The 24,014-nt window shown below is 36.6% G+C and overlaps 2 protein-coding genes across 3 annotated transcripts in view; one reads left to right on the top strand and one right to left on the bottom strand.

The window, feature by feature from the left end:
* itgbl1 (integrin, beta-like 1) overlaps positions 1–5,803 on the top strand; it is a 68,633-nt gene extending 62,830 nt beyond the window's left edge. Inside the window, exons 10-11 of the mRNA XM_073845272.1 lie at positions 2,236–2,349; positions 5,278–5,803. Coding sequence (XP_073701373.1) covers positions 2,236–2,349; positions 5,278–5,366 — 203 coding nt within the window. The 3' untranslated portion in view covers positions 5,367–5,803. The remainder of the gene's footprint in view (positions 1–2,235; positions 2,350–5,277) is intronic.
* Positions 5,804–5,947: 144 nt separating this feature from the next.
* fgf14 (fibroblast growth factor 14) overlaps positions 5,948–24,014 on the bottom strand; it is a 169,662-nt gene continuing 151,595 nt past the window's right edge. For both annotated transcript variants that reach the window (XM_073845275.1, XM_073845274.1), the window contains exons 4-5: positions 12,218–12,416; positions 5,948–8,917 (exon numbers count right to left, since the gene is read on the bottom strand). In XM_073845275.1, the coding sequence (XP_073701376.1) occupies positions 8,778–8,917; positions 12,218–12,416 (339 nt within the window). In that variant the 3' untranslated portion in view covers positions 5,948–8,777. The remainder of the gene's footprint in view (positions 8,918–12,217; positions 12,417–24,014) is intronic.

Genomic DNA, 24,014 nt, shown 5'->3' with positions numbered 1-24,014 from the left:
GCAGAGTCATGTTGAGTAAAATCTGGAGACAATATCTTTGTTATTGCAAAGCATTGTAAGCCTAAGTACATTAGAAATCATTAGCATCAACGAGTCTCTACAATCTACTGAGGATTATAATGCTTCAGGGAAACTCTGTCCGGGGTGGTCAGTGCAATTTAAACACTGCAAATGCAATGCTTATACTGTATAAATGATTCAATTAAATTAGCACACAAATGATGAAAAACAATTAGCACTTATTTTACACAACATTTACTCAAAAGGGGTGATAACACTTGACCTGTTGATCGGCCAAGCAGGCAAGGTTATTAACTACGGATGCATATATATTGCCACCATAACTGTTATCCAGTAATACTGGTGATTTAAATTATGTGATATTGAAGTGCTTCTCCCGTGTTAAGAAACTGCAATAGATTATAGACAACCTTTGCAACCTTTTTAAATGTTTCTTTTAAGGCAATAGTTTACCCAAAAAAGAAAGCTTGCTTTAAGTTTACCCATATGGACATCCAATATGTGTATGAATTTGTTTCTTTATTGGAACAGATTTGGAGAAATTTAGCATTGATAATTTGCTCACCAATGGATCTTCTGGGGTGAATGGGTGCCATCAGAATGACAGTCCAACCAGCTGATAAAAACAAATCCGCACGACTCCAGTCCATCCTTACGTCTTGTGAAGTGAAAAGCTGTGTATTTGTATTTAAAAAAAATGCATTATTAAGATGTTTTTAACTGCAAACCAACAGCCTAAAAGAGTTCTAAACAAATACACTACCAAAAAGTTACTGTTTTCTATGTGAACACATTTTAAAATCTAATATATTTTTGTGATTTCAAAGCTGAAATTTTAGCATCATTACTCCTGTCACATGATCCTTCAGAAATCATTTAAATATTCTGATTTGCTGCTCAAAAACATTTATCATGTTGAAAACGTTGAGTATAATTTTTTCAAATTTGTTTGATGAATAGAAAGTTCAGAAGAACAGCATTTATCTGAAATAGAAATCTTTTATAACATTATAAATGTCTTTATCATCACTTTTGGTCAATTTAAAGCATCCTTGCTAAATAAAAGTATTCATTTCTATAATGTCTTTCCCAAAAAATAAATTATACTGACTTCAGTCTTTTGAATGGTATAGTGTATAATGTTACAAAAGCTTTTTTATTTCAGATAAGGGCTGATGTTTGGATCTTTCAATTCATCAAAGAATCCTGGAGAAAAAAGAAGTACTGTTTTAAATGTTAATGATAATGATCATAAAAAATGTTTCTTAAACAGCAAATCATCATATTAGAATGATTTCTGAAGAATCATGTGACACTGAAGACCAAAGTAATGATGCTGAAAATTTAAATTGGATCACAGGAATTAATTACATTTTAAAATATATTCAAATAAAATGCAGTTATTTTAAATAGTAAAAATATTTCACAATATTGCTTTTGATGTATTTTGGGTCAAATAAATGCAACCTTGGTGACTTCTTTAAAAAACTAAAAATCTAACTATCCAAAAACGTTTGACCGGTAGTGTATGTTGGTAGATATTTGGACTTTCAATGGGGGATTATTCAATTATTATGGATTATGAATTGGCACTCTGGCTGGGAGCGATCATTTAAAGTTAAAGTGTCTTAATGACAAATTATTTCACAAGACGTTAACTGATGCACTGAAGTTGAGTGAATTACTTGTAGATTACTGTAATGTTTTATCAGATGTTTGGACTATTATTCTGATAGCACCCATTCACTGCAGAGGATCCATTGGTAAGAAAGTGATGTTTTCTAATTTTAATTTCCTTAAAATGCACTGTAAACCCCAAACAACAAATGTACATTATCTGACATTTATCTGTAACTGTAATCGTCCAAAACATGAAAGTAGATCTTGGCTTGTCGGCACTGGCCAGAATTGTATTAATGGTGCACCTGTATCATCAACCAATGCAGATTGTTTCCAAATGGCCAAATATCGGCCAATTGACTGGCCGAGCTTGTTTATTGGCCTATTCCTGACTCAGTAGGAACATGAAATTGGACCTTGTAAACAACAGCTGTTTCACACATTTAGAAAAACAATTTACTCTATTTAAATTCCAATTAGGAAGCGTATCAGAGCTTTAAGTGTTTTATAATCACGTGAAATAGCACAGGAGAATAAGGGAAGACTAATGGACCTCCAATCGTTGTGTGACTGAAGGCTAATTTGTTCTTGCAGGCTCTTGTCACTGTGGCCGCTGTATCTGCTCACCACAGGAGTGGTACATTTCAGGGGAATTCTGCGAGTGCGACGACAGGGAGTGCGACAAACACGACGGGCTGGTTTGCACAGGTATGTGTTCAAATGCAGCACGGCTCCTCCAAACACCCACTCGTGCGCTGACAGATCTCTTTGTGACGGATATTGAGGTTCTCTGATGTGGCGGCCGTTTGATTAGACAGCTCTGTACGACTCTTAGGCTGAGCCGTCCAATCAGTGGGCTCCTGCTGTGTTCTTCTCGTCCTGCTTTTCAATGGGAAAGAAGCTCCAGAGAGAGTCAAGGTTTTCCTTAAAAGCCTTGAAGAGCCGACTAGTCGGTGCTAATAGAAAGCACAATAAATATTTATCATCACGATAGGTTGAGGACGCTCGGACAGCTGCTTAGAAACTGTTTACTCATTGGTCTAATGACTTTGTTATCAGTTGCCATGTCATTTAACCAATTATACAGTTCCTGGCGCAGAGACGCAAAATTCATTACAAAACAAGACGAAAAAACACAATTGATAAAAGGAATGCATAAATGTGTCTGTTAAATGTCACTGATTAGCATATTAACGATTAGGGCATATGTCATCATTTCCATATTCATAAGGATTATTAAAACTATTTTCTCATGTTGCTCAGGGAAAACCTTTTCTCTATAGATGAAATGCAAAAGCATACAATCAGCCGATTCTTTCCCTTACCTTGGGTAACAGTAATGCACTCAGCCTTTATAATTATAATCATGCAGAAATGTGCCTGCCAGTTTCTAAATAATAATTTTCATGGTTTCTTCAGTAAGATATTCTCATTACACCCGCAATTGATGAGCGCTGCGGAAAATTCAATGTATTAGGGAAAGCCGAGGCTTAATTTCATGCACAGCAGATGCGAATTCCAACTGTTTTGGGCACTGATACAATATACAGCTCTCAACCTTTCCTCTGAGCGAAGGCTGCTGTCACATACAGCATACATTCTTCTAACGGCGTATGTAAACAACCTCACCTACGCGGATTTACAAGTGGCAGCCTATTTCATTGACCGAACCAATGTTACTGTATGTACCCTATTGTTAATTCCAAAGACTCCTTTTAAGTGGCTGTAGAAAATGTTAGACACTCGGTATACATCAATATGGAGATGTTTGCTGTACACTCTACTACATGTATTAGACTTCTACATTAGTGAGTTACTAAGGTAATAAAGTGATACTCAAATGCAAGGGGTTTTTAATTAGATTAAACATTTTTGTTTTTACTTTTCAGTATTAAAATATATTAAAGAGCAGGTCATATGGTATTTTAAAGTGTCCTAATATTGTGTTGGAGTCCCCTACAACAGGTTTAAATGCATCTATGTGTTTAAATGCATAATGTAATTTTCACAAAATATACATTTATACAGTACATAGAGTCATTTGTCAATTATTTCAAAATGGTTTGTTCAAATCAGACATACCATCTGTGCTGCCAAGTCCGCGGTTGTTTTTGATGTTGCAGGTTGAAGTGACCCCAATAATGTCATATTTAGCCCCTGTAATGCGAATTTACCAGGGGAACGCTGACAAAAAGCATGTATTTTACACCCTGGAACACAATTTTTAACGGGGGACCCCCCTCAACGTGATTGGGGGGTTTGAGAAGCAATTCGGTGTGTTTTGTTGTGAAAACCTGGCAATTCTCGCATGCACCTTTACATAAAACAATAATATAGTGCTCCAATCCATTTTTAAAATATGACATTAAAACATTTGAACACTTATGCAAGTGAATCGTGCCCACAGCTAAAGTTTAGCTGCTAAACTGTAAACACTTAACAAAACAATAATTGTGGAAATGTTAGCCGAGTGCTAACATGACTAACTGATGAAACAATACAGTTTGTAAACCAAAATATGTCTAAGTTACATTATTACGACAGTCTACATTAATCGACGCATTCTTAGGAAATAGTGGGTTTGCAGCAAATTATTAAAACTATTTCAGCAAGACAGTAATGTCATGGTTTACCACTAGGTATACATCAAATGTTAGCACAAAAAGATATTTTGAGCACTCAATTGAAAATGTACACATAACGTATCAATCGTACTTACAGGTTGTGGTTAGGAGATGCTTGTTAGGCCAAAAAAAAGGAAGATTAAAAGCCAAAGAAAATAAAAGCCTATATTAGAGAAGCAGTCCTCCGTAAAATGACGAGCACACAACTAAAGGTTCGAATTGTATTGCTGTGGTATCGTGCAAACTTGCTTTCACAGTGCAGAACACAGCTTCTTCTCGACATGATTTAAACAATAACTAGCGAACGTGTTTGTGGGACTATGCAAATGTGTTACCCAGTGACATAGATCGGTAACAGGCAGAAGATTCAAAAATATGACTCGTTAAGGTGATTCTGAGTCGACTCTTTCTTTTGAGAGCCGATATCTTTATGTATAATGCACTTTTTTGATTAACAACTTTGCAGACTGGTTTACATTGAAGGATAGCTACGTTACAAACGTGAAAAAATATATTTTTTCAAAAACCCATATGACCTGCTCTTTAATATTTATTAGGATATTTCTTCACTCTATGTTTTAAAATGCTGTCTATTCACTAACACAGCTATTAAATGTTGTCTACTAGGCCAGTACCTTTTGTAATAGAATATGATTGATTGGTTTTGATTCTAATTGCAAACAGATGAGATGTATACTAAATCGTAACCCAAAATGATACGCTTGAAATGGCTCAGTAAGCTTCACAGATCATTTTTGTGTACACCAAATTACAGTGTTCATTGAATAACAATGAGCAGCAACACTATGTATTCATACTAGGGCCACTCCATGGACTGAATTTGAACTGAATAGACAGGACCCTAGAGAAAGTGGCTCCAAAACTTGCATTTGTACTTGGTTTCCCTTTGCACATTCTGCCAAGGGGGTGTAAAGAGAGAAAGCATGTCGAGACTTGGAGAGTGATGATCCGGGCTTCTCAGTTCTGTCTCTCCTCTCAACTTCTGTTCCAGGGAACGGCGTGTGCAACTGCGGAAATTGTGACTGCTGGGATGGCTGGACAGGAAACGCCTGTGAAATCTGGGTTGGAGAGGAGTATTAACCCCTGGTAGACACTTAAAGACTGTTTCTGTTGTCAATCATGATGAGAAAAGGGCTGCCGCACCAAGAGCGAACAAGGGAAAATTGATTTTAGAGATCTGTGCAATATAACAGCATTCAAATTTTCTCAAAGCAGTGTGGTTTAAATTCCATTATATGCACATAAAACAGCTGTGAGAGACGACATCTATAATCCTCTATAGTTACTATATATATGAAAATTGTGTATAATAAAGCTTACATAGACTATTGACTGACACAAGCACTAAAACGAGAAGATCCATGCAAATGGCCAACAAACAAATAGGAGCATATTATTATTATTATTCAGGTTGCTTGTGTACCATGTTTTTATGACCCTGTTTTATGTACGGTATGTTCCTTGTGACGAAATTTGTAAACAGCCTGATGGCAATAAATTTAACATGCTCTGAGAAAGTTTTTTTTTTTTTATATATTTAGGGCCTGCGTGTCTGTAAAATAAAAGATAGGATAAGGATAAAAACCCTTGACCCTTGATCACCCCATTACATGTTCATATATTGCAGAGATGTTGCATTGAATTGGTTGGAGAGATTTCAGTACACCTTTATATAAATATTTTATTCAATATGTTGTATCTGTGTATACAACAAACACAAACTGTACAGTGCAGACAAACTCTTTGCATATATGTATGTAAAATTAGCAGAACATACCAACAGTCCATGATACACATAGCCTACGACATGCAGTTCATATATGCCACCCTCTTCCCATGCAACAGATGAAGTAACTGTCAAATCAATGTTTGAAAGCAATCAACAGACAATGGAGACCTTCCTTCACCACTGAAAATCAGAAATACGGAGAAAACACAGAAATGATCAATTGTTCAGCGATTGCTCCTCATTACGATTTAAAACGACGTCACGCACGACCTGAATGGAACGAAACGAACACGGACGTTTAAAAGAGGAAAAAACAAACGAACGTACTAACAAATGCACACGTACTCACCAGTCACTTACAAAAATAAATTCAACCTTCGTAAAACCAGTTCACTGGTCTGCAGGGCCGCGGTAGCCCAGCATGTAGAGCTCATTGGAGTGAGTGATTTGTTTCGTGTGGAAGTGGGACACCAGCCTCGAACTGATTTCCAATATGAAGCTACTTTTCCTGTATAGTACTGCATCTCATTCTAGCATTAAATTCGGCTTTGTACAGACAAATAGTTAAAGCTTGAACATCTCCTAATATGAAACTAGCTCAAAATCCTGATAAATGAAAATATAGGTCTTCAAATGAAGTGTAGAATATATTCATATTTAGCAGCATAGCCTCGGTCTACTTCATAACATTCTAAACGGTATTCATCATTCAAACTATGAAAACTGGTAAAGCAAGACAGGCTTCATGTCAACTCGGCTGATAATTGGCTAATCGTTAAAATCCTAAGTAGATGTGAGTAGATGACGATTTCAAACGCAAAGTGCAATGGTCTCAATCCAGAGTATGAGAGAGCCTTATAGAATCATGCCCATTCAGTGTAGCCCTACGCCTCGTACTAGCTTTAGACATCTCTTGCCGTCCCATACTTTGGTCCTTAAGGAAATGCATGCAGGCGATTAGTAATAGGTACCCCGGTCTTGTACTAAATGAACAATCGAAAGTGAAGGACATCATTTGGAATCTCTCCAAGTTTGAATCGAAAGTCGAGACAATTGTTCTTCAAGATGAACCCTAGTCACAGTGAGGACAAAAACCGAAGAGGACCGCTATCCTCCGAGTTATTGAAATTGTTCGGCTGGATTCTCGTGTTTACGGACTTTGGTAACAATCGACTTTTTGTGTGTTTGTGGATTAAGATGCTACTGAATCTGTTGTGTCTGTGTTTGTGTGTGTGTGTGTGTGTGTGTATGCGACAGAGTGTGTCTGGGGCATGAGGCACCTTTAACCCAGCACAGACTGGGTACATGTTTTTGCATGCTGGGTTAGAGGTCATCACAGGCACATGATGAGCAGTACTGGACTCTGCATGCTGAGCTAGGAAAACCCCTCTCATTTCAGAATCCTAATATCTGGTAGTTAAAAATCTATTTATTTACTTTTTTTTTTTTTTTTTTTTTTTGAAGATTTTTATTTGTATACAGTGAAAACATTGTTATAGAAGCCATTTCTTGCAATGCGTCAGCGCTGCAAGAACAGAACATAATACTAACCTTGGCCATGCCTTTGCTGAACAAAATGGGTGTGCAGCCAATAGTAATGGTGCCTACTTACATTGAGCCGTTTAACCGCGCAGGCACAGGCCTGAAGTAGACTGTATTTCTCTACGGCTGCCGCTCTCATCACAGAACTAGCCCATAGTTCAGAGGAGTCAGCATGTCAAAGAAGGGCTTGACCAGAGGCCTACAAGGCCTATAGATATTCCTAGAGCCCACGCTCTAAATTAAGAGCAAAGAAAAGTGGAAATTCACCTAGTTACTGGGGTTGAAACCGTTCTGCACCATACTAGATAGTGATATGTACTCTATACACCTTCCACAGCACATGCCAGCTCCTTGTTTTGGACTGCACTCGCTGGCATTTGCTGTCTAAGTATACTCGCGTCCCTTTCTAGACATTACGAGAATGAGAAGACATGAGCGCTGAACCTTGGATAATGAGTTGGATTCGGTTTAGGAGGCTCCGTCCCCTTTGAAAGATTGACGTCTCTTGACCGTTAACATCGTGTGAGGACTTGGTGGAAATCCATCGTTGTGTTTAAATGACGGCACACCGCACACTGCCCCGACAACAAATTTCTTAAGTAACCGACAAAAGGGAACGATTTGGAAATTCGAGCTTCAGAGACTGGGGGACAAATAGAAAGAAGGAGACACAGGAGCGTATTTGATTTAAAAAAAAAAAAAAAACAAGTTGCGGATTCCAGTCCATATATGTATATCTTTACAGTATTACCCCAGAGCGTAGCTGGTGTTACTGTGTGTATATAGAAAATAGATCTGAAACGTACGGTCTCTGCTGCTGCGACAGGGTTCAAGAAAAGGGTTATAACGGGTGACTGTTAGCAGGCAAAAGAACCGCCACGCAAGCGCCTGCGGTACACAATTTCATTCTCGTGGATTGTCTCGATTACAGAAAAAACATCGGCTTTATTGTATGTCAAAAGGCATTCCATATCAGTTAGGGCATTCCATGGTGAAAGTTTAGCTGGTTTATCCAGTCGCATCCTCCTACGTGCACAGCTGACCACTCTTCCGGAGCCAGTCCGTCGTCGAATGAGATCGGAACAGTCAGAGGAGTGAAGAGGGGTGGAGGGAATGGGAAGGAGAGAGCAGAGGATGCCTGGATCGGATCCACAAACATGGAGAGTCTGACAAAGGGAGCACGGCTCTCCGGGGTTGAGCATGGCCGAGATGGGATCTGGCTATGTGGTGGGCTTGGTCTCCTTGCTGACAGGTTTGCCTCCGTTCATGACGGCCGGCTCTGTGCTTTTACTGGGAGGCACGGCAGGTTTGGGCACTGTCTCCCCCACGTCATGCAATGATGGCTCTCGGTACATAGCGACTGCAAAAGACATCAGAGAAGGCGAGAGTCAGCCAGGTAACCGAAGCTGTCTCTCTTATTGGAAATGATTTTCGGGGCCGGCCAGGAATTTGACTCAAATAATTACGTCTAGAAAGTTTCTCCCATTTCGAAAGCTGAAACTTGACTAAAAAGACAACATTCATTAGGGAAACTCTGACAGGACATGTGCAAGTTTGTCAGAGTGCGGGCAAGCTGTCAGCAGGGCTGCATTCTTAGTTGTGATGGGAAGACGGTCTGATCTCTCGGGATGCATTTGACTAGGTTCACTGCTTTACGTCAGTTCAAGCTTACTGTATTCTTAGTGCCACAACTCTACGGTATCCCGGCTGGTGTTGCGGTATTAGCCGGGAAAATAATGAACACACAACAGGATGAGAGACCGGTCGAAAATGTGGGCATCTGTACACGGCAATAAAGCATTGCACAGACAGAAACGGGCCACACATCATTGCAAATTACACCTCAAACCGTACATAAAGCATCAATCTCACGCTAGCCAGACACATTTTACAGTGTGGCCATAAAGGAGCTGTAAGGAATATTCGAAAGGACAGGTTGTCCATCATAATGGTACGAAGGTGGGTCTTGAATATGTGGTGCTGTGAAATAATGTTTATTGAGTTGTAAATCATTACGTAATCAGATAATGGGAATATAAGGCCAAATGTTTCTGGTCGAGCTCATTGTCAAGATAAAATGGTCATTTTACATCCTCACGATCATTTTCCCTAAATCTGAAATTTGTCAGTTCCTGTGACTTGTGCTCACTCTATCCACCTTTTTCCGTAGAAGTAAGCCTATGAGTAAGACTTTCAGTTCATTATCTGCTATAAAAAATAACAAGAAGAATAACAAGGTTCAGTAAACAGTAAAGCTGTTTGCACTACAAACCAGTGTGCTCAAAATTAAAGATAATACTTTAAAATAGTATGGTAAGACACACCAATTTGCAATATCAAGCAGCAAAACGAGCTGTTTTGTACAGCTGAAAATAGCTGGACCCAGATGAATCCGAAAGCAACACCCATACCATTTACAAATGGCCGTGCCCACTTACGGGAAGAAAAAGGTGGATACAGATGCTCTTCTAACATGCATTTTGATGCTTTAACTCTACAAATATACAAACAGGGTTGTACCAAGTAATAAGAAAATTTGATTAGTTCATTTCACAGTTATTGGGCCTCATTTATGAAACAAATCTACAACAGAAAATTGGACTATCGATTGAATTATCAATATGGACAAGAGCGGTGGCTATGGTCAAATCTCACATCAGGTCTAAGCTCGTGTACGCAAGTTTTTTAAGTTAGCCTTAATTTCCGTGCAGCATTTTCGGAGAATTATATAATGACAGCATTTTGTTCATTTAGATTATTTTCCTGGCGGACAACTTTTTAATTTTTTTATGCCGTTAGATTTATATGCGCAAATGGCAGCATAAACAACAGACCATGAGGATTCACACATCGTCGCATCATGCAAAAAATAAAAACATTTGTCGATGAGAGAGGCTTGTGAGCCCAATGCCGTTTAGTTTCACTTTACTCATTCATTCATTTTAGCTCGACATTTGTATTCTGTATTAACTATAGCCTAATTTGTGTTTTACTTTATAGTTTAATATGCAATTTAATAGCTACTCATTTTTCATTCTTGTTCTGTGATACCATTAAATTGAAAGGGTTTGTTGTGAATTAAGGAGAACTAAATAGGCAATAATGTTTAGAAATTTTGTTATATTTATTGGTATTTAATATACATACTGTACAAATGAATGCCTTTGTTTGCAAATATAAGGCTAAAGGGTGCTTTTAGAGTAAGATTAATTTTTGGCTGGGATTCGTTTCTCCGTGTCGTAAACTCTAGGGGCAAGGCTTCTAACCGGGGTGTTTTTGGGGGTCTGATATTTAAATGACGATTGTCATATTTATTAGCCACCATATTTATTAACATACGATCATGTGATTGGCAGCATACGAATGTTTCATGAATCACCCGTAATTCGTGATTTGTGTGCTCATTTCTACGTTACTTCGATAAATAAGGCCCATTGTGTGAAATTAGGAGACTTGTAATATAACACGCCATGTGTAGTACTTGTTATGCTACTTTTATGTCTTTTTTGGATTCATTTTAATGGAAAATTGTAGTCTAGACATCCTGTTGTGATCCAAAATCATATACTATTTGAACAAAATGAGGGTTTTTACCCAGGATTTCATCCCAAACACAGTTAACAACCCTGCTGATTACAGTATTTCTCAACTGATTTGACACATTTATAAGGTCAATGCTTTCAAAACAATCAGACTTATTTAATTAGACAAAACAAGTGCAAAATAAGTGCTGCATTTAGGTAACACATTTAACAAGAGCAAATTATCTGTGTACTCGATTGACTGCATAACATGTTCCATTATTATTTACGTAATATCTTTCTTTCCCTGCATTAAAAAAAAAAATCTATATGCATTTATTCACATGAACTCTGCTTCTAAGGAAAGAATAGTGTAGATGTTCAATTCACACCTGGCATGCATGTCATATGGCCCCACGAGAGCACAGCACAGATGGTGATGCTGGGTCATCGCTGACCGATGACATTCCTCCCTCTTTTCTTGGTTTTATTGAGTTAATGTAGATCTGCTCACATTATGCTGAACTCTGCCTGGCCTCTATCAAGAGACCATGATTCAGTGTCAATTAGACTGTCTCTCATCTCATTTGAGACTGCTGTCCCCTTCCTCTTTTCTCACCTCTTCTTACATCATCTCCTCTTGCTCTGTCCTCAACTCTTTCAATGTCCTCCTCCTCTCCTCTACTCATCCTACATTCTTTCCTATTCCTCTCCCATCATCTGTCTTCCTCCTCCACTCTCACTCTCTCATCTTTATCTCTTCTTCCTATTCCCTCTTATCTTCTTCTACCTCCTCCATCTCTGTAGTTGTTTGTATTAGACATTTTGAAAACATGAACCTTGGACTGGAGATTTTTGGTGTGTGGGTTTTCGATAAAAATGATAGATGCTGTCACTTTTATTAATGCAATGAAAATGTACAACCTGTTTTGGAAAAGTCTTTAGTTGCCTGTTTTCTCTGTTTTGAAAACCTTGACCTTAGTTTGAAAAAAAGTGTAAACTGTTTTGAGAAAAAACTGTAAAAAGGCATCAAGCAAAAGCATATCTCTCAGGGAGCTGTGCACTTCATTACCATTTTGCCAGTGTCACAGTGACCTGGATGTTAACCATTCTCTTGAGGTTTTCAGAGCATGCTTTACCTTCTAATGGCTTGGGCAGGAAGTGAGCAGCTGGTTTAGTTTTCTTCACCCGGTTCCCCTTCATGGCCTGGCCATCTTTATTTAAGCCAAGGAACCATGCTCTCCCCGACTCCTGCTGCCTATACAGCATGGATGAGTAGATCACATAGTAGTTTTCAAACACGGACTCTTTAAACTTGCATTCCGGCGTAAACAGTTCCTGTAAAAAAGAGAGACAAAAGAGGATGGCGTCACTCAAAAGCTGTGGGAAATTTTGTGTGGGATTTAGAAAAAAAAGGTTCAACAAACATTTCACAAGATATTCACATGAATAATTGAACAAAACAACTACTTTATTCATTTATGACTGTTTGGTTCGCTAGATAAGACCCTTTTTCCTCAGCTGGGATCGTGTAGAGACCTTTGAAGCTCCATTGAAAACACAATTTGGACCTTCAAGCCAATGATTATCTTTTAAGTCCCCTATATGGAGAAAAATCCTGGAATGTTTTCCTCAAAAACCTTAATTTCTTTTTCACTGAAGAAAGAAAATGAACCCTCACTTTCAGAATAAAAACTTCCTAATAATATTCTCCCTCCCATGTCATCTAAGATGTTTATTTCTTTCTTAAGGGAAAAAGAAATTAAGGTTTTGGAGGAAAACATTCCAGGATTTTTCTCCATATAGTGTACTTCAAAGGTAATCAGCGGCTTGAAGGTCTAAATTGTATTTTCAATGCACTAGCTCGACTAACATAGTCACGTTGGAAAGGTCACGTGTGACGTGGCGGAAGTTCTGACCCAGTGTTTACAAAGCAACATGAGATATTTTTAATAGGATGGGCAGATGAAGAACTAACAGCATGGGACATTGTTGTGGCCATGCATCACAGAGCTAGTGCAAGACAAGCATTTGTGGTTAAAAAATATATACATTTGTATTTTTTTTTAATGACTGATCATTTCGCTAGATAAGACCCTTGTTCCTTGGCTGGGATCGTGTAGAGCCCTTTCACGCTGCACTAAAACTGCAATTTGGACTAGGGCAGCATGATAAATCAAAATGAAATCGCAATTGCGATAAATCAAAAGCTGCAATTGTCATGCGTGTCTTCATCAGAAGGCCAGAGGGCGCTCTTATTCTCATGTGAAAACTCCAAATACACCAAAGAATTAACCCAGGAAATGGCGAATCGCTACAGCTGAATAAACAGAAGATTTAAAAGTGACTAATTGATTCAAAGTGACTAATAAACACGACTAAGACAATGTATGGTTTATCTGAGTTCTTCTTATTATAGCTTTCCTTATAATACTGTATATAATAATGCAATGCCTTTATCACTGCTTAGAATATTATGAACACTACGCATGCCTTTCTGTGTAAAAAAAAAAAGGCACACCATCTTACGGAAGGATTTATTTCGAACACTCGAGTAAAAACACGTTAATAAATGTGGTATTTTAACGTGCTTTCAGATGTAGCAGCATTTCTACACAAAGCTGTAGTTCACTGAGAAGCTACGCAAACAGCTGTCATTATTGTGAACAATTTCTTTCGATTTCATAATCGCGCAATTAAATTGTCTGTGATAACACAATATAGCGTAGCTTTTCAGTGAACTACGACTGTGTACTAAATGCTGCTCCATCTGAAAGCACCTGCTGGAGATTTACTATTGATTTCACAACCGGCTTTACTGAAAAAATATGCATGACAATAGCCTTCGATTAATTGTGCAGCCCCAAAACTGTATGAAATAAAAAATCTGAAATGTTTTCCTCAAAAATCTTAATTTCTTTTCAACCCAAGAAAGAATGACATCTTGGATGACATGGGGGTGAGTAAATTATCAGGATTTTTTTATTCTGGAAGTAAACTAATCCTTTAATTATGTACAACAAAATAATACCCATTAAGTATTTATTTAGTGTTATTTTTGTATTCTAAATAATATTAATAATGTAGCAAATCAGCATTGCCATATCTCCTGCAACCCCCATCCAGATTCATCACAAACACCTAAGCATTTGCAAACTCTTAACTGTGAAACCCTGATTTATACCTTACAGATTTAAATCAGATCAAACTCAGCGGTGAGGGACATTTTCTATCAATCAGAACAGCTATTCAACATATTGAACAGATTGCACTTCTCTCCCTCGCAGCTTTGTTTCCATTCATTCATGAAAGATGGTGTCCACTATATAATGTGTATGTTCATACAGACAGTTGGACTACAGTTTGTGGATTTTTGGAGTATAATAAGCAGAACAGAAACAACAAACTTGATAGAAGAACAAAGAGCCTTCCTAAAATAACATTCAAATTCCTGTACATTCTCCTATTACTCTGTATGCACGGTGATACGCCTGAGGTCTAATCTGTAGGCAGACACTGCAGGTCTGTCTGCTGATACCTGAATGAGCATACAGACAAAATAATTGGCCCCAAGACAAAATGTGATATTCGCTCATGACAAATTAATCTCTACTTTCACCTTCACTCCAGGTGCCATGCTCAGCCATGCTAAGTCTATTATTTCCTTCAAATATCCATATCCAATTGCACAATCCACACTTTGGCAAGGGCATTCCAACCTCGTCTTCGCCATCTTTTCAGTACATCTGATTCCACACCTAAAAAGTAACTCGGCGCAAATTGTGGGCATACTGTACTCCCACACTTCATTTGGCTCCTCGAAATTTCATTTTGCAGTTCATTTGAAAAGTCTGGGATCATGCCAGACTGCGAATCTAGCAGGAGCAGTAAACATTATCTGTAAATATTAAATCTAAAAATAATTTCTCAAAATGAGAAGTTCAAACGAGCACGGTTTTCTCTCTGTGGAAACCAAAGCTGTAAATCTGATTAAAATGTCCTATATTTTCCCTAAACATCTCACAATTTCTTACCCAAAACATAAGGCTCCATCATATTAATCAATGATTAAAATAAACACAACACAGCTGTCACACAGAGTTGTGAAATGGAGATCTTAAATAATAAAGGTATTTAAGTTTTTAGTTTGACTGATTTAAGGATTTTGAAATATTGCAGTATACAGTCTTCTTCAAAATGACTTAATTTAGCCAGTGAAAGCCATTCATCATCTCTGTACGACCCATTATTTGGTGCCATCTGTAAACACTGTGTGTATGTTGCATTACCCTGCAAATTATTGCATCGATTAAAGCTTCCAGGCTTGCTGTCAATTCAATAACTCCACCACTTCAATAATTCTAGGAGCACTTCGGTCTATTGGTAAATAGCACCAAACCTATCATTTATGAATCTACAAGTTCCATTAACACCCATCATTAAACTACACATTAAAGACCTCACATCTGAATAAGACAACAAGTTCTAAATGCATAAATATACATCTCTTCTAAGTCTTTTCTAACTGACAAATGAGGCATATTTCACACCAAAGCACTTCCTAAATACTTTCTTGCAAAAATAGTACTGATGAATTTGAAATTTAATATCTCATAAATTTTAAAAGGCCAGTTAATAAAAAAAAAAGTAATCCCCTGTAATATAAAACAGTAAATGTTAAACCCACTTTCTCACAGTCTCTTTAAAAAAAGATATTAAGAACCACCAAGAAAATTGTTCTTGGACAAATATTACTACAAAGGTGCTAAATTATGCAAAATTGGAGCCCTATTGTTTTATTTTCAGCTGAGACAAAAGCATTTCCACAGAACTCCTTCCTGCCTATTATATCAGTGTTAAATCACTTCTTGTCAACCCCAGACAAGGTACTTGGTTAGAAAAGGAGTGGAGACAGGAACTAAGTGGCATGTTAGTCAGATGCAATGGCAGAATAAATGGGATGAAATTGCATTATGTAAGGGAGTTGAACTCGGATGTGTTTTGGAGGGCTCTCTTGCACCCTTGATTAAACACTAACAGCTGACTTCATTGACTGCATGCTAACCAAGGGCCTTAAAACAAACCCGATCCTATCAACTGGTGATTTTCAACACATGATGCAACAAACCTTACCAAATACATGTGCTTTTAGGCATACATTAGCCATTTTTGACTTGTGAATTCAGAAAGGTTTCCACAGATACAGTTTCGTCATTAGATCAGGCTGCTACAAAATGTTAATCACATTTGACAACAGCAGCAAACTCATGTGTCACTTTAGCCTTACTCCCTTTAATGTAACTTCTCAAAAGGAGCCAAATGTCTTTAAAGGAGAAGTTCACTTCCAGAACACAACTTTACAGATAATTTACTCACCCTCTTGTCATCCAAGATGTTTATGTCTTGCTTTCTTCAGTCGTAAATAAAATGTGTTTTTTGAGGAAAACATTTCAGGATTTCTCTCTATAGTGGACTGACAATTATATATACTTTTTAACCTCAAATGCTTCTCTTGTCTAGCTCTGCGTTAACTCTGTGTATTCCAGTTCAAGACAGTTAAACTCCCATCTCATTTTCGCCTCCAACTTCAAAATCGTCCTTTTTTTTCTAAAGGGAGTTTGATCTTCTTAGCATGTTCATTTTGTAAACACTTGTTCGGTACTTCCGCAGCAATGTAGGACCATTTTTAAGTTGAAGGAGAAAGTGAGATGGGAGTTTTTTGACCTACCCTAACTGTCTTGAATCAGAATACACAGAGTACACGCAAAAAGTATATAAATCGTAATTTTGTTTTTTTAGAAAATAACTAATCGTTTCACTAGATAAGACCCTGCTTCCTCAGCATTTAAACTGCATTTTGGAAGTTCAAACTTGCGGGCACCATAGAAGTCCACTATATGGAGAAAAATCCTGAAATTTTTTCCACAAAAAACTATTTCTTTACGACTGAAAAAAAAAAGGCATGAACATCTTGGATGACAAGGTGGTGAGTAAATTATCTGTAGATTTTTGTTCTGGAATTGAACGTCTCCTTTAAGGTCTTAAAGGTTTCATTTTCCTCATAGAATGTTAAGATCATTCAATTAATAAATCAATATCATTCACAAATTATGTACGCTTTCTTTAAATAGACTTTCACACTTTTTAAACTTCATTATACATTAAAGAACATTAATGTTTTATTCACTCACTCATTCGCTAACTTAGAATCATTTTTAAAACAGAAATAATGCAATTTTACCAAGAGGAAATAATTAAGACCGCAGACAAAATTAGTCACTTCTTGATGATTCAACTTAAAAAAAAATTTGTTTGTACTAATGATTTTGATAATGACTCAAATTTTCTTTCATCTTAGCTACTTTGCAGCTTTTCTTCTGAAATTAATTACTGATGTAGAGAATATACAAAGACCCTGATTTAAAAAAGACATGTCTTAAAACAAAGCCTGGCCTTCTTTGATGATACTCAGAAGTCTTAAGCATGATAAAAACTACACCAAACTGACTGACTAAAGTTAATAATAAGAGATAGAGAAAGATACACACAGACTGCCTACAACAACAACAAAAAAAAAAAACACAAAATTCTTCTCTTGCAGGAAGAAACAAGAACAAACCACTAATGACTCCAACTTAATTAATGATTTTCTTTCTATTAAAAAATTTTCTAATGATTAAGCAGACAATCACAGAGACGTGCAGTCGTCTGGTAGTTTCGACATCCATTTTAGAGAAATCTGAAATCTCTCTAAACCTGTTGTTTAATTCTTGTTTTTGCCTCTCTCCACCTGTTGTGTTAATCACAAGCAGAATTTAGATGCACTAAAGAGATAGCGACAGCTAATTGGTTTGAAAGGTTACTGCTGATAATGATTGGTTATTTATATGGAAGAAGGCAAACTTCAGCTGCATTTTTGTTGGGAAAAAAATACATAATTAGCATATCTATTCTGATTGGTCAATTTACATATTAGAAGAGCTAATGCACATAAAAAGAAAACATCTTTATTGGGGATGCACTGAATGTTCTGCAACCGAAATTATTCTGCCAAAAATAGCAAAAAAAAACTAATTCGGTGTTCGGACGAATAAGCGAAAAGGCCGAATAAACTATACAGAAGACAATGACAAAGACGTGACACAATGAAATAGAGGTGCGCACTAATGCAGCAAACATGTCGGCAGTGTGGAAGCATTTAAAACTATCTGAGAAAGATGCAAAAATCATTACAAGCACTGGGTTTCCGCCAAAATAAAAGTCAACTTTCATAAATGTTAGTACTGTAATTTTACTGTTGTTCTGTAAAATAAAATAAAGTAACACAAAAATAATGATAACAATCATTACAACAGCTCTATTAACCCTTAAATGCATGACTGTTTCGCCAATCACTATTACATATTTGGGTCTTTAGCGACCCGGACATATATATCAAGCACGGATGGATCTCTAACTGCTGCAATAGCAAAAAAACTCTTGATATTTTAAGAACCATTACAGAAGAATAAAATAGAGCATAATTCGTTACCTTTTAAAACTTAGAAGGGTTTAATTTGAGCAGTTTATTTTACCATCGCCATCATCGTCAGAGCGCACTTCCACAGTACATTTAGCATATGGCTCATGTTCGCGATCTCAACCATATTCGCAAAACTATTGTTTTCAATGACTTTAAAATCATTATTTTGACAACTGGCAGCTTGTTCACCACATCCACCATTAAATGACAGTGACATTTATATTTTACTGTGTACAGTAATTGCTCTGCAGTAAAGCCATTCAAATCAATTAAAATTTTGCTGATGATATTCTTTTGTTTTATCTCTGCGATAGTTATGAGTGAAACATCACGCCATTATAGTCTATCAAAAAGTGCCACCTCGAGGACTAAAAGTAAATTGCATGTATTTAGTCATCAGATATTTACATATTTTTGCGCACAAAAAATATACTTACACTATTACACACCTTGGGTCTCTAGTGACCCTATACACTTTTTACAAAAAAAAATCAGAAAACAGACTTTTTCTTTTTTTCTTTTTTTTTTTGTTCATAATGAATAGATTGAGAAATCCTAAGAAAGCTGATGCCAAACTTCAAAAAATGAAGGAGGGAGAGGGTAGTAAATGAAGACCCGAGGTATGCATTTAAGGGTTAATACATTTATTATAACATTCTCCTTTGCTCAGCAAGGCTGCATTTATTTGTACATTAAAAACACATGCCTGATTCAAGAAGGGGTCTTAAAATTAAAAAGTTAGTAAAATAATATTCTTTGGCTATTTTTAAGTTAAATTGTGCTTTGTTGGTAGGCTATAATGTCTACTAGAATGTTAAAAAATATTCTGTGTTAAATAAATATTTTTAAATTATTATATAGATTTTTTTCTTTGAAAAGCAAGACAAACTGTAAAAAGCAAACACTGGCTTTTTAATTTATGCAATGGTGAAAAAAAATAGGCAAAATACATGGAGGAAAAACACACAAAAACGTGTTCGGTAATCTGACTTTAGCTTTCAGCCCAGTGTGTAATTTTGTTCGGCTTCGGCCAAGAATTTTCATTTCGGTGCATCCCTAAGCTTTATAAATTACATCTGAATTCTACAACAAACAAAAAAAAAAAAAAGATGAAAGCAACCGGTAAATGCACCGTTTTAGTGTTACGTCTATTTAGAAGTCATTTTTGAGCAAAGCCTCCTTTGCTTGCTAAACTTGATTGCTGACTGCCAACGTCTCCTATGGGTCGGCACAAAGAGAGCCGGCGGTCAATACAATGAAAGCTTTATTTAATTTTGCATCCTGGCCAACAAATTAGACAGGTGATATGTGTCACACTGTCTAACTTTGATCTCTAGCAGCAAACAGTATGAGGAAGAGGCAATCCATGCTTTTAACCGCCTTCTGCCTGATGCTCTTTTCTTGACAGCTCTTCCTTTTCACAGCCTGCTATTAAAACAGCACATACCTTTCTATCGTGTAACCATGGTAACGCTTGAAAGGCTCCTGCCTAGCAATTAAGGTTTTTTTCCCCCTCTTTCCTTTTTATTTGGTTGAAGAGAGACATCAGTATTTTTAGTATTCGAATATGCATATACATCGGGTCTTTTGTTCGTGCTTCAAGAGTCACTGTGTGAAACAATGCAACATGGGAAGGGTTGATGATCTCAGTAGGAGCATGTTGAGAAGTTAATTACTATGAAATAATTAGAGGACTGTAAGTAAAAACTTAAATATAGCTCCTCTGGCATTTCAACAGGCTACCACGGAACAACCGATCTCTTACGAATGTACAAATGCTTTCCAAATATGCATTGAAAAAGGTAAGCTAAACAGATATTAAAGAAAATGAGATGGAAAGAGATAGAAATTGCAGCTAGGAAGGAAGAGTCGATTTACTGCACCTGCGATTCACCCCTTACATTCATTCTGCTTTGAATGTGTGGCCGTAATTGACCTTGGCCACTGCCAGAAAGGGCAGTTTACTTCAGACACAGATAATCAACCCATCCCTCTCCGAGAGCAGACTGAGAGACGGGGGATGGGGGAAAGAGTGGGAGAGCGAAGGAGTGAAAAGACAGAAGTGAGAGAAAAGAAAGGTTAAGGGAGGCTGGGCTGAACTAGCAATACAAAAAAATAGACAGGGGGAGACAGAGCACGAGAAAGCGAGCGAGACGTGCGAAAACGTGTCAGGCTGAGTTCCCCCCGTGCTGGCCTGCCAAACCATTTCTCACAAGCAGGGAAAAATTGGAAATTGTTTAATGTTAACGGTTGAATCAAGTCTATTAATCTTGAAAAGACTGAGCTTCCCTCACATCTCTGCTCATGTTGAAACATCAAAAGACAGCCACATAATATGAGCCCCACTGAATTTCCTCAACCAAGCAAACAACAGAAAGGATGCTGTTAAATATGGATGGTACATAAATATGTATTGTATCGGCGAGCTCTGATGAGCCTCTTGGCAACATGTGACATGGGTGTCTTTTCACGCAGCGTGAGGAATGATAGGGTAGGCTATTTGACAGGTTTTGTACGAAATTCTACAATGATACTTGTTGTCAGTCATCCAGTGACTTACAGTGCCGAACATGCCATAGATTATCAATTCAAACACGTATTTTTTAAGTGCTACTATTAATCCTTCCTCTCTGTCGTTCATCTCTTTGTTGATTATGGAGTGATTTTTTTCCATGATGAATGGCTAAGAGCCCATTGCCTTTTGAAGAGCAGTCTAACCGCAAGCACTTAAAACTCTCCGTTCAGCCTCCCTGAAGAGAGTGACCTTTCGGCTGTGTGGTAGATTTTTAACACCAGCTCTATGAAAGGCAATGTCCCTAGATTCTGAGTGCACTTTAAGTGTCTCTGCTTCAGCTCTCTGGTGTGTTTACTCAGAAACTGGGGAGGAAAAAAAATCATGTGAAGCCCCATAGCAAATTCTGTTTACACTGTAGGTTCTAAATCTTGAATCAAGCCTCATTTCTATGCAAACCAGATGAGAGGAGTATAAATCCAATATCAACTATAGTATTGGTACAAAACAAACAAATTATTTCCCTGTTGAGGATATCTCAGTGTCTGCAGTATTTATGCTGCTCTTGTCTGAGTGATACATCATGCATAAAGCTCTCAAGACCGAGAGACACTAGGATTGAATGGCTGGTTGTGGTCCAGTTCACACTGGCACAGGCTGGTACCGAGGGCTGAGAAGGACGCCTCTACTGTAGCAGGGTCATTCTCTGAAAACGGTGCCATTTGAGTGCTATTTGCGTGCCTGTGACTCACTACTGATAGATTTAACATGATACTAAACTTGATTGCATTATTTGATAAGTTTAACTTAAACTCTTTAGTCTGTAATGCATATAAACATAAAAGTTAGAACATCCAATTAGCATGTTCCCATTTATCAGTCTTTATCAATAGTATTTTTTTTTACATATATTGGTCTGCTTTTCAGCATTTAATTGATCAAAAGTAACAGCAAACACATTTATTGTAAATGTTACAAACAAATCTATTTAAATAAATATTACACAGCACAAACATGTTCAACTCTAATAATAAAAAATAAATATTTTTGAGCACCAAATGAGCATAAATCATGTAGACTGATTTTTGAAAAATCACATGACACTTAAGACCTGAGTAGTGGCTGCTGAAAATTCAGCTTTGCCATCATAGAAAATAAGTAACACTTTAAAATATATTAAAATAGAATTTGTATTTTTAACTGTATTATAATAGTGAGCATTAGAGACTTCTTTCAAAAGCATAAAAAACATTCATCTTAAGGTCCCTAGTAAAAAAGGTAATAGATTTAAAATGCATTAATTTTTACATTAACTTAAACATTAACTGACACATCACTCAAAACTTACCGATATAAAAATTGTAATTAAACTTTATTTGAAGTACTACTTGTGCAGTGCACATTTCTTAATATTAAGCCTAAAATATGTTTTAATGTCACTACTGATGAGAACTGTGTGATCTTTAAATACTATCAGTCTTTAAATGCAAATTATTTAAAGTGTACCTAAAGTATACTTGCAATAGTTCCACTTTAGCACAATCAAATATACTTAAGTATACCTTTAGTTGGACTTCAGCACTACTTCCGTGTATTAAGTACAAACTTAGTTCCAATTTCGCAGACTTTAAATATACCAGTTTAGTATACTGAAAGTACAACTGCAGGGTATTTTTATTAAGTACATAATATGTATACTTAGCATGAAATAAATGTATTTTAAATCCTTTTTAGTATATTTATTTTTCACTACGGGTACAAAAATGGATGCATAATCAAAAAAAATTTAACAAAACAAATGTGACCCTAGACCACAAAACTAGTCAAAAATGTCAATTTTTGAAACTAGGATTTAAACATTGCCTGAAATTTGAAAAAATAAGCTTTCCACTGATGTATGGTTTGTTAGGACAATATTTGGCTGAGATACAACTATTTGAAAATCTGAGGGTGCACAAAAATCTAAATATTGAGAAAATTGCCTTTAAAGTTTTCCAAATGATGTTCTTAGTAATGCATATGACAAATCAAAAATTAAGTTTTGAAATATTTACGGTACAAAATTTACAAAAAAATCTTCATGGAACATGATTTTTACTTAATATCCTAATGAATTTTGGCATAAAAGAAAAATCGATCATTTTGATCTATACAATGTATTTTTGACTATTGCTATAAATATACCTGTGCTACTTAAGACTGGTTTTGTGGTCCAGGGTCGCAAATAAATGAATAAATAAATAAAACCGGTAACACTTTACATTAAGGTGTCATTTGTTAACATTAGTTCATGTATTAACTAACATAAACGAACAATGAGCAATACATTTATTATTCTATTTATTAATCTTTGTTAATGTTAATAAAAATGCAGTTGTTAATTGTTTGTTCACAGTGCATTAACTAACGTTAACAAACACAACTTGTCATTCTAATAATGCATTAGTAAATGCTGAAATCAACATTAACTTAGATTAATAAATGCTGTTGAAGTATTTTTTATTCTTATTTCATGTTAACTAATGAAACTTATTGTAAAGTGTTAGCATAAAACCATATTTGTTGACCACTAAACTTACCATTGGGGGAAACACATTGCCCTGTGGTAGCACCTCAAAGTCTATGGCTATTACAGTCTAAGGTTTGAAAATAATATTTCCCTAAGTTCAACAGTAACCTTTTTAAAACAACACAATAAAAAAAAAAGATCCTGAAATTTTTCGCAGAAATGGCAGAGTTTGCTGTGAATGACCCAGCCACAAGTCAGTCTAAGAACTCTACACAGTGCTCGACCTTGAGGGAGATCTCAATGGATAAACTTCCTGTGAGCCAGCGCTGGCCACCAAAGAGCTGTTGATCTTTAAATTGAGGCCAGTCTGGTCTTAAAGGAGTAATCCAGCAG

Source organism: Garra rufa, chromosome 8 (assembly GCF_049309525.1).
Source record: "Garra rufa chromosome 8, GarRuf1.0, whole genome shotgun sequence".
In the NCBI taxonomy this organism is placed as follows: Eukaryota; Metazoa; Chordata; class Actinopteri; order Cypriniformes; family Cyprinidae; genus Garra; species Garra rufa.
Note: the sequence above shows the minus strand (reverse complement) of the source record. Positions and strands in the feature narration are given on the sequence as shown.